Here is a 10857-nt window from a genome sequence, read left to right as displayed (position 1 = left end):
ATTACACCAAAATGGAAGATGAAAAGCTAACCTAGCTAAGCCTATCAACTACGAATTACAAAATTCCTATCTATAACCTCCTAAAACTTGATCTTGAGTCTTGGTTGGTTCTTCCTGCAGGCTCTGATCTGAATCTTGATGCTCATTAGCTGCAACCGCTGGTTCACTCTTCTTCAACTTTTCGGATCAAGGCGGGACAATGCAAATCTTATCTTGGCCAGTCTGCATCTTTTCTGTGCTCCTGGACTTAGAGTTCAACTTCTTTTCTTGTTTCTTCTTTTCTTTTATTTGGGTCGAGACTTCTTCTTTTGGTCATCTGAAACCTTGTGCCTCATGGTGAAAACCTATTTAGGCACCAAAGCAAACAAACGAATTACAAGATTCCTATCTATAACCTCCTAAAACTTGATCTTGAGTCTTGGTTGGTTCTTCCTGCAGGCTCTGATCTGAATCTTGATGCTCATTAGCTGCAACCGCTGGTTCACTCTTCTTCAACTTTTTGGATCAAGGCGGGACAATGCAAATCTTATCTTGGCCAGTCTGCATCTTTTCTCTGCTCCTGCACTTAGAGTTCAACTTCTTTTCTTGTTTCTTCTTTTCTTTTATTTGGGTCGAGACTTCTTCTTTTGGTCATGTGAAACCTTGTGCCGCACAGTGAAAACCTATTTAGGCACCAAAGCAAACAAACGAACAAATTGTTTCTGCCCTAGTTTTCACTAGGAAAATTTCCTGAGTTATTGTAACAAGATCTAAACTATTTCTTTATTGAAAGCAATAAAATAAGGATTGTGTATCCTTGGGAGAAAGACATTAGGGAGTGGAGCCCTATATCTATAATGAAATCAACTAGGTATTGCGACCCTTAACTAGAAAGATTGCCATGTTATGCTGGAAAGAGGACCAGGTTATGCCGGGAAAGAAAAAGGGTCCTCGAGTTATGTTGGGGAGGTCCACGGGTTATTCCGGAAAAGAGAAACGGTTCTCGGGTTATGGCAGGAGGTCATATGTTATGCCGGAAAAGAAACGGTCCTAGGGTTATGCTGGGGAGGTCCACGGGTTATGCTGAGAAAGGTCATCGGGTTATGTCGGAAAAGAAAAGGTCCTCGGGTTATGCCGAAGAGGTCCATAGATTATGCAGGAGAAGTCATCAGGTTATGCCGGAAAAAAAGAAAAGGTCCTCGGGTTATGCCGGGGAGGTCCACGGGTTATGCCGAAAACGAAAAAAAGGTCCTTGAGTTACGTCGGGGAGGTCCACGGATCATGCCGGGAAAGTCATCGGGTTATGCCGGAAAAGAGAAAGTTCCTCGGGTTATGTCGGAGAGGTCCACGAGTTATGCCGGGAAAGTCCTCGAGTTATGCCGGAAAAGAAAAGGGTCCTCGGGTTATGCCAGGGAGGTCCACAGGTTATGGCGGAAAAGTCATCGGGTTATGCCGGAAAAGAAAAGGGGTCCTCGGGTTATGCGGGGGAGGTCCACGAGTTATGCCGGAAAAGTCATCAGGTTATGCCGGAAAAGAAAAAGGGTCCTCGGGTTATGCCGGGGAGGTCCACGGGTTAAGCCGGGAATCAACTAGGGAGTAGAACCCTGTAATGGAAAAGACTACCATGTTATGCTGAGAGCGACTAGGGAATGAGATCTTATGCTGGAAAAGACACAGTTAGGGGTTGGAGACCCTATACTACCATGATGTTGAATTTTTCTTCTTCTCTTTTTCAGTTTCATCATTTTTCTTCTCTCTTTTTTAATTTTTATCCAAGAATGAGTAAATGTGGGGAAGAATTTTGGAGGAGACTTCCCTTTATGGATTGTTGCTGCAAAGCTGTTTCTAGCCCTTATGCAGTTTTTCTTTGGTTGCACCTTCTTCTTGCAATGTTGCTTTGGATTGCACCTGTTTCATGTTTTCAACAAAGAACTACTGTTAGTTTAAAACGGTGGTTGGTTTTGTGGCCTTGATCATTTCAATCACTTGATCTCGGCCCTACTCTTTTGCTGAAATCCTTTATTGTTTGCTGGCTTCTTGGAGACCCATTTCTCTTCTAAAACCGGGTATCTTGACTTTTCCCAAGATTTCACATGACGGTTAACCCGTGTGGGGCATTGGCCTTTCTTATTTTTCTTTTATGGTAGCCTAACTTTGGGTTTATTTCATTTTCAAGAGTTTTCGACTCTGGAGCATCGGCCATCATGGCCAGTCGAGATCGACTTGATGTACCTACTGAGGTTGGGTGCTTTTCCTTGAATTTTAGCTTTTGTTAAACAGAAACCTGTACAACCAATGTTGCCATCTTTTCTTTCAATTAGTTTAGGAAGAGGATTAAACCGAAAGGGATTCAAAGAAAAGTAAAGAAAGGACAAGATAATGAATTTAAAGAAAAGTGTCCCTTTCGGGGGAGGAAATAAGGACTTATCTGGAGTTCATGCAGACTTCAATAGACATGACATGCTTCTTGGACTAGATACCTGATCTGTGAAACTATCCAACTTCTCATAAACCTATTATGACCCGTGTTTTAAAACCGGGAAACCTTGCCAGGACACTTTCAGTGCCAATGGTTGTAAGGGATTCCTTCTTCTCGATCAACGGCGCCCTTTGCGGGTTTTGACCAATTGACCTCTCTCATTTCTCTTCTCACCATTGCCTTACAGTGCTCTTTTATGAGTTTTCACTAACAAGACTCTCTCATTTTCAATTTCTCTGCTTACCATCTCCTTATGGTGCCCGTGCGGGTTTTCACCAATAAGACTCTCTCATTTTATTTCTCTCGTCTTGATTGCTTCGGATACAAATAGCTACGTCCTCCGATTCTTGGATATTCTCACTGATTGATCGGAAGAACTTGAACAGTATTTAGGGTAAGAAGAGTTTGGATTGAATTATAACTTTGGAACCTTTTCCGGCGAACCATCGCCGAATCATTACAACATCTGCCCCAGTTTCACTTTTTGGGGAAATTGGATTTTTGTTTTGGTGTGACTGAACCCCAGAGAGAGGCTGCCTACGTATCCTTTCGGAATCAAGTCGAACGTAGTTCAGGGAAACTTTTTGTTTTTTGTTGTTTTTCTTTTTTCTTTTTGTTTTGATGGATTTTTTTCATGTTTTCATGTTTGAAAGAGGGTACTGAAAGAAATGTAACCGGCTCAAAGGGTTAGCAAAGGATTGGACTGTTTGGTATAGAGTGAATGAAAGCTTTCATCATCCCAATCGGATAATTTTGATACGAAAAACGGGTTAAATGTAGTACCTTTTGACTGCGTCTGCATTTACTGTTGTTTCACGATCATTTCCTTCAATATTGCCCAAGTACAATGCCCCTTTTGGAAACAACTTTCTTATAATGTACGGGCCTTTCCAGTTGGGAGCGAACTTTCATTTTGCTTCCTGGTGGTGAGGAGAATACCCCTCAAATCGAGTTGCCCCACTTCAAAGTTCCTAGGCCACACTTTCTTGTTGTAGGCACGGGCCATTCTTTGTTGATACAACTGCCCGTGGCAGACTGCGACCATTCGCTTTTCATCGATCAGGGTTAACTGTTCCAGATAGGTTTTGACGCACTCACTATCTTCAATTTCATCTGCAACAGTGATCTGAAGAGAAGAGATTTCAACTTCTGCAGGTATCACAACTTCAGTGCCATAAACCAAATGATATGGGGTTGCTTCGACTAATGTGTGCACAGTTGTGCGATATCCCAACAATGCAAACAACAACTTTTCATGCCATTGCCGGTAACTTTGGATCATCATTCTCAGAATCTTCTTGTTGTTCTTATTTGCTGCATCGATAGCACCATTGGCTTTGGTCCGATAAGGGGTAGAATTTCGATGTGTGATCTTAAACTGCTCATATATCTCCCTCATCACGTGACTATTCAAGTTTGCAGCATTATAAATAATGATAGTTGCAGGAATACCGAAACTGCAGATGATATTGGAGTGTACGAAGTCTACCATGGCTTTGTTAGTGACGGCTTTGAGAGTAATTACTTCAACCCACTTTGTGAAGTAGTCGATGGCGACCAATATGAATCTATGCCCATTTGAAGCTTTTGGCTCGATCGGTCCAATGACATCCATACCCCAAGCAACGAATGACCACGGTGCTGACATAGGATGTAGTTATTTAGGTGGCTCATGAATCAGGTCACCATGTATCTGACACTGGTGACATTTCCGAACAAAACTGAAGCAATCCTTTTCCGTAATCATCCAAAAATAGCCTGCTCGAAGGATCTTCTTTGCCGGGACGTATCCATTCATGTGGGGTCCATACACCCCTGCATGCACTTCATGCATGATTCTTCTTGCCTCTTCAGCATCCACGCATCTTTGTAAGTTAAGATCTGGAGTCCTTTTATATAAGACCTCGTCGCTCAAGAGAAACCGTCGGCAAGCCTTCTAATGGTTCTCTTTTGATCTCCATTAGCTTGCTCGTGATATTCTTTCGTTATCAGAAACCTCTTGATATCATGATACCATGGATGAACATTTGGTTCTACCTCAAAAGCATTACAGTAACCATGCCTTTCTCGGATTTGGATTTCCAATGGGTCAATATAGAGATTGCCTACATACGGAAACATCAAAGCCAAAGTAGCGAGTGCATCGGCTAACTCATTGTGAAAATGAGGAATGTACCTGAACTCGAATGACTTAAACCGTTTACTAAGATCCTCCACATGTTTCCTGTATAGGATAAGCTTGACATCTTGAGTTTCCCATTCACCATGAGCTTGTCGGATAATCAAATCTGAATCCCCCATGATCAATAGTTCTTCAACAACTTGGTCGATTGCCATATTCATACCCATAATGCAGGCTTCATACTCGATGGTGTTGGTTGTGCAAAAAAATTGAAGTCGGGCTATGGATGGATAGTGCTGACCAGTGGGTGAGATCAAAATCGCCCCAATCCCGACATCTTTTACGTTCACAGCTCCATTGAAGAACATTTTCCAAGTATTCGTGTCCTCCGATGTTACCTTGACTGAATTCACCTCCTCGTCTAGGAAGTAAGTACTCAAAGGCTGATATTCATCATCAACAGGGTTTTCAGCTAGTTGATCCACTAGAGCCTGGGCTTTCATTGTCGTGCGGGTGACATATAGACTATGTCAAATTCAGTGAGCAGGATCTGCCATTTTGATAACCTCCCTGTGGGCATCGGCTTCTGGAATATGTACTTTAGAGGGTCCAGCCTGGTGATGAGATAAGTGGTGTAGGCCAAAAAGTAATGCCTAAGCTTCTGAGCGATCCAAGTTAGAGTGCAGCAAGTCCTTTCCAAAAAAGTGTATTTCGCTTCATAACTTGTGAACGTTTTGCTCAAATAATAGATTGCTTGCTCTCTCCTTCCAGTCACATCATGTTGCCCGAGGACACGACCGAAGGAATTCTCCAAGACTGTCAAGTACAAAACAATGGCTTCCCCGGTTCAGGTAGGGCCAAGACCGTCGAATTTGACAGAAATTCTTTGATTTTATCGAAGGCTTCCTAACATTCATTTGTCCACTTAATTGTCGTATCTTTCTTCAATAGCTTGAATATGGGATCTCATGTGGATGTTAATTGAGCAGTGACTCGGCTAATGTAGTTTAACCTTCCCAGCAAGCTCATAACCTCTTTCTTAGTTCTTGGAGGAGGAAAATCTCGGATAGACTTTATCTTTGATGGGTCTATCTCGATGCCCCTTCGACTATCTATAAATCCCAAAAGTTTGCCAGACGGAACCCCAAATGCACTTTAGCCAGATTTTGCTTCAAATCATATTTACATAGCCGCTCAAAGAACTTTATCTGGTCCCAAACTTGGTCGTCCTGTGTTCTGGATTTGATAATCACGTTATCCACATAAACCTCGATTTCTTGGTGCATAATGTCATGAAAGATAGCAGTCATGGCCCTCATATAACTTGCCCCTGCGTTCTTCAAACCAAAAGGCATGACTCTATAGCAATAGGTGCCCCAGGGCGTGGTGAAGGCCGTCTTTTCGGCATCCTCTTCATCGATCAACACCGGATGATATCATGCATAACAATCCATGAAAGATTGTATCTCATATTTGGCACATTTATCGATAATGATGTGTATGTTTGGCAAAGGGAAGTTGTCCTTTGGACTTGATTTGTTCAGATCTTGGTAGTCAACACACACTCAAGTTTTTCCGTCTTACTTTGGCACGGGAACTACATTAGCCAGTCATGTGGTGTATCGGACCACTCAGATTACCCCTGCCTTCAACTGTTTTGTGACCTCTTCTTTGATCTTGTCACTGATATCAGTTATAAACTTCCTCTGCTTTTGCCGGATAGGGAGATAATCGGGGTAAGTTGGCAACTTATGGACCACCAAATTGACACTTAATCCTGGCATGCCATCGTAGGACCAAGTAAACACATATTTGAATTCGAACAAAAGTTGGATCAATGCATCCCTAGTTCTTTCATTCATGTGAATGCTTATCATAGTTTCTTGGACTTCTACAGAACTACCCAAATTAATCGGCTCGGTTTCATTTAAGTTTGGCATAGGTTTATTCTCGAATTGTTCCAATTCTAAGTTTATTTCCCTAAAAGCCTCTTCTTCATTATATTTCGGTTCTTGGTTCATAATTCACAATTAGACAACGTGTTTGGATCTGGGCTTGAAGTCCGCAAGCATGTCATAATATTTAAAGCCGCATTATTAGAACTGAAAGAAGAAATAAGAAAAAAGTAACAAAATTAGAAAGAATAAAGAGAGATGAACGATGACATATTGATTTCATTTCATTGAATTTTGAAGATAACATGGTTTAAATTGGAATTTAAAGACAGTAAACTAAAAGAAACATCCTAGTTACACCCTGAAATAGCTGGTGATGTAGAAAAGATGGCAAGACTGGATTATCGGGATTGCCGCCTGAGTGGAAACAAAGTAGCCTTTCAATTTTGCAACTTGGCATTGGACCCCATATATAGCACCTCAGCGGTGATCGAGCCTTCTCCCGACTGAACCATGTGGGTTTCATACAACATCTACCTCATAGCCCTACATATTCTTTCAACTTCCTTGGCCGTGAAGGCCTCATCTTCTTCTTCTTCATTGTACTTGGGCCTGATGAATAATTTGTAGAGATGTGGAACCAGCTAAGGTAAAACCCAACCATTGCTCTTTTTTTCATCTACCCGTGTCACATCATCTTTTGTGGCATGAAAACCCACTCTAAAAAACTTCTCGCTGGTAGGTAAAGTGATAGGTTCTGTGATACCTTGCAATGATACCCCGAGTCCATTCCCAGGCTTATAATCATGCTTGATCATTTTAGTAGTGACCATGATGGACACATTTGACAGAAAAGGTTAAGGGCATGGGCTTCCCTCCTCACATTGGTCTGCAACCACAACCTCGAAAGCTTGATATACTATATATTCACTACCTTCCTTAGCTTCGAGACATGGGACTGACGAGTCCCAGTAAATTGACTGCTCGTCCTCTCCGTGGACTATAATCTCTTGATCTTCATATTCAAATTTCACCATCTGGTGGAGAGTGGAAGGTACAACCCCTGCCGCGTGAATCCAAGCTCTTTCCAAAAGGAAATTATAAGAAGTGTCCATGTCTAGGACCTGAAAGGTCACCTCGAAATCCACAGGACCAATAGTCAAAATCAAATCGATCTCACCTATGGTATCTCTCTTGATACCATCAAAGGCAGGCACACAGGCATTGTTAGGCCTGATTCTCTCAGTCCTAATCTCCATTCTTTGTAAAGTTGAGAGAGGGCAGATATCAACTCTAGATCCGCCATCTAGCATGACTCTCTTCACGTATTACCCCTCGTATTTAACTATCAGATGGAGGGCTTTGTTGTGGGAGGCCCCTTCCGGGGCAAATCATTCTTGCTAAAGGAAATCTGATTGAATGTGAAGAATCTTTCCGCCATCCTATCCAGTTGTTCAACAGTGGTTTCAAATGGAACATAAGCTTCGTTAAGGGTTTTTATCAACACTTTCTAATGCTCGGTTGAGCTCACCAGCAGAGACATGAGTGAAACCTATGAAGGAGACTTCCGAAGTTGGTCTATTACCTCATAGTCTGCAGTTTTCATTTTTCTGAAGAACTCTTCTACTTCTTCGGCACTAACTGGCTTTTTGATCGGGAAGCATTTCTGCTTGGCATTGTTCACTTCTCCCACATTAAGGTATTTCTCAGCTGGGTTACTTTCATTTGCTTCTCCCAAGACCTCTTTTCCCTTGTAGGTTACTACCGCCTTGTTATAATTCCACGGGACGACAGTGGGGTCTATCATGGGCCTCTGTGGTGTGCGGCCAATAACCCCGGGGTCATTCAGCCTTGGTGAAATTACCTGCTCACGTACAACATAGGTCCCTTTAGGCACGTACATCTTTGATCCCTTGTTCAACTCGAACCTTATTGGAGGGCTCAATGTCATTTGTTCTTTCCTGTGACACCGAGGAACATAAAGAATGGCATCTTTCGGGGTTACTATCTCAATTTTGGTTTCCACTGTCTTTTTTGTGTTTTAAGGGTTGGGTTTACTCTTCTTCTCCCCCTTTTCTTGCTTTGCATCAGCCTTTGGCTTTTTCTTGACATCAGCGATTGCAATGATGGGTTTCAAGGTAGGATCAAACCCTTTATCTTCGTAAATCATCCCAATAAGGGGCCCGTTTGTGTGAGCCGGTAATGGGTTGTTGGTCACATTAGGAATTTCTTCATCCTTCAGCACTATTTGTTTTTGCTCTACGAGGTTTTCAATAGCCCTTTTTAAAGTCCAACAGTCTTCAATGTCATGTCCTTCCACCCTAAAATGGTAGGCACATCGGGTGCCAGGTTGGTAAGAAGGTGACACTAGGTTTTGCCTATTCGGGGGTATGGGTTGTAGTAAACCCATTTGGACAAATTTAGGGAAAAGGCTAGAACATGACTCACCAATAGGTGTGTCGTTTGTTCTCCTGGGTGGCTCCCGAGTACAGGTATTGTAGGGGAAACTATTTTGTGGAGGTCAGGGATTATATTGAGCTAGGTGGGGAGGGTTATTTCTAAGAGTGGAGCTCTATTTTTGTTGAATTGTTGTTGTGGCCGGGCATAAAACTGGGCATTCATTACTGCATACAGCTGAGGATCCATAGCATAGGCCACATCCTGATGAGGATAATAATGTTGTAGGGCACTTGGAGGGAAGTAACCTCTAGGTGGACAGGGGTTTTTTAGACTTGAAGTTGCCATCGCCACCTCTTATTTCTTCTTTCTATTCGCTCCACCTCCAGACCCGCCTTGAATTGCTTGGGATATAGCTCTTATGGAAGATTGGCTCAATATGTGCCCTGTTTAAAGACCATTCTTGAACATCTCACCAATCTTGATAGCCTCAGCAAACGGTTTCCCCATTGCAGACATCATATTCTGAAAGTAGTCAGCCTCTTGGGCTTGTAGGAAAACACTAACCATTTCCATTTCATTCATTAGGGGCTTGACCCTGGCCGCTTGTTCGTGCCATTTAGCAGCATATTCTCGGAAACGTTTCGATGATTTCTTCTTAAGATTCGATAGAGAATTCCTGTCGGGAGCTATGTCTATGTTATACTGAAAGTGCCTGACAAAATCTCGGGCCAGATCATCCCAAATGTGCCAACAAGAAATGTCCCGATCCATGTACTATTAAGATGCAATGCCAACCAGACTCTCTCTAAAATAAGCCATTAGGAGCTCTTCTTTTCCTGCCCCTCGTATTGGTTGCAATATCTCTTGAGATAGGCTATGGGATCCCCGTGCCCGTCATACTTTTTGAACTTTGGGGTCTTGAATCCCAGGGGCAAATGCACATGTGGGAACATACATAGATCAGCATCGGATACACTCTTTTGTCCGCTCAAGCCTTGTATGTTCTTAAGGCTCTATTCCATGCTCCTCATTTTTCGGGTAATTTCCTCTTGCTTGCGGTTCTTTGTAGCCTTCTCTTGTCCCGCGGTAAACTCGTACCGGGGTTGTTGAGGGTAAGAATTGGCGGTAAACTGGGTAGGTTATGGTGGAAAAGATGGTACTTGGAAAGTAAACGATGAATGATAAAAGCTTGGTCTAGGCAAAGTGGGATGCACTGCAGACGAAGTTGGTGGAGTGATAAATATGCTGGAGGCCACTCCCGAAACCATCTGGGGGCAAACCTCAGAAAGTGTTCTGGTAAAGTGAGCCTATACTCAACAGTAGACAACAAACCGGTTAGTTTGAAGCAATTAACACATAGGGAATTGCACATTAGGGTATGATGCACCTATACTATTAAATGTGTTTTTTACATGTTTTGCAATGATTGCATGTCTCATCCCGGCTTTTGTTTATCTTCCCGATCTTCTCTCTTGCTCTTTTTGCACTCTCATTTTCTCTCTTTTTGGTTTTTTCTTTTGTCTTTCTCTTTTCCACTTTCCTTTTACATTCAAGTTATTTACAAAATCATGACCGAATCTGATGATTATTGCCTACGTACCACGACACAATGTGAATTAGATCATCACGTAGTTCAACAAATAAATGCGAAAAAATAAGGAAACAATTTTGTGGTTTTCCAATTTTCATTAATAAAAACTCTACTGTTCTCTATTACATAAGACTCCATCATACTCTTTCTAGGAATTTAAAGCTACAAATAGACTTGAAACATATTTTAAAACTAAAAATTGAAATACAGACTCAAAAATGAAAATCAAGAGTACATAAGTGCTTCTACTCCAGGGGCCCGTGGGATATCAGTCGGTCTTGCCATGGGCCTGCGTGCAAGATCCCCTTGAAGACGCTCCAGGTCACTCATTATTTGATGAACAAAGGTCATTACTGTAGCAAAGAAAGTGGTTCTAGTCATGTCTTCACAT

General features: G+C 42.2%; 1 protein-coding gene across 1 annotated transcript; it reads right to left on the bottom strand.

Moving 5' to 3' along the window:
- Positions 1-4369: 4369 nt before the first annotated feature.
- On the bottom strand, positions 4370-5083 carry LOC138878674 (uncharacterized). The gene has a single exon (XM_070158361.1). The coding sequence runs from the start codon at positions 5081-5083 to the stop codon at positions 4370-4372; it is 714 nt and encodes a 237-aa protein (XP_070014462.1).
- Between the last annotated feature and the right edge of the window lie 5774 nt (positions 5084-10857).

Source organism: Nicotiana sylvestris, chromosome 9 (genome assembly GCF_000393655.2).
Source record: "Nicotiana sylvestris chromosome 9, ASM39365v2, whole genome shotgun sequence".
NCBI lineage: Eukaryota > Viridiplantae > Streptophyta > Magnoliopsida > Solanales > Solanaceae > Nicotiana > Nicotiana sylvestris.
This window is presented reverse-complemented; position numbering and strand designations above follow the sequence as displayed.

Bases quoted from the DNA above. Each gene is read 5' to 3' on its own strand.
- LOC138878674 (XM_070158361.1), bottom strand. From the start codon at position 5,083: ATGAAAGCCCAGGCTCTAGTGGATCAACTAGCTGAAAACCCTGTTGAT.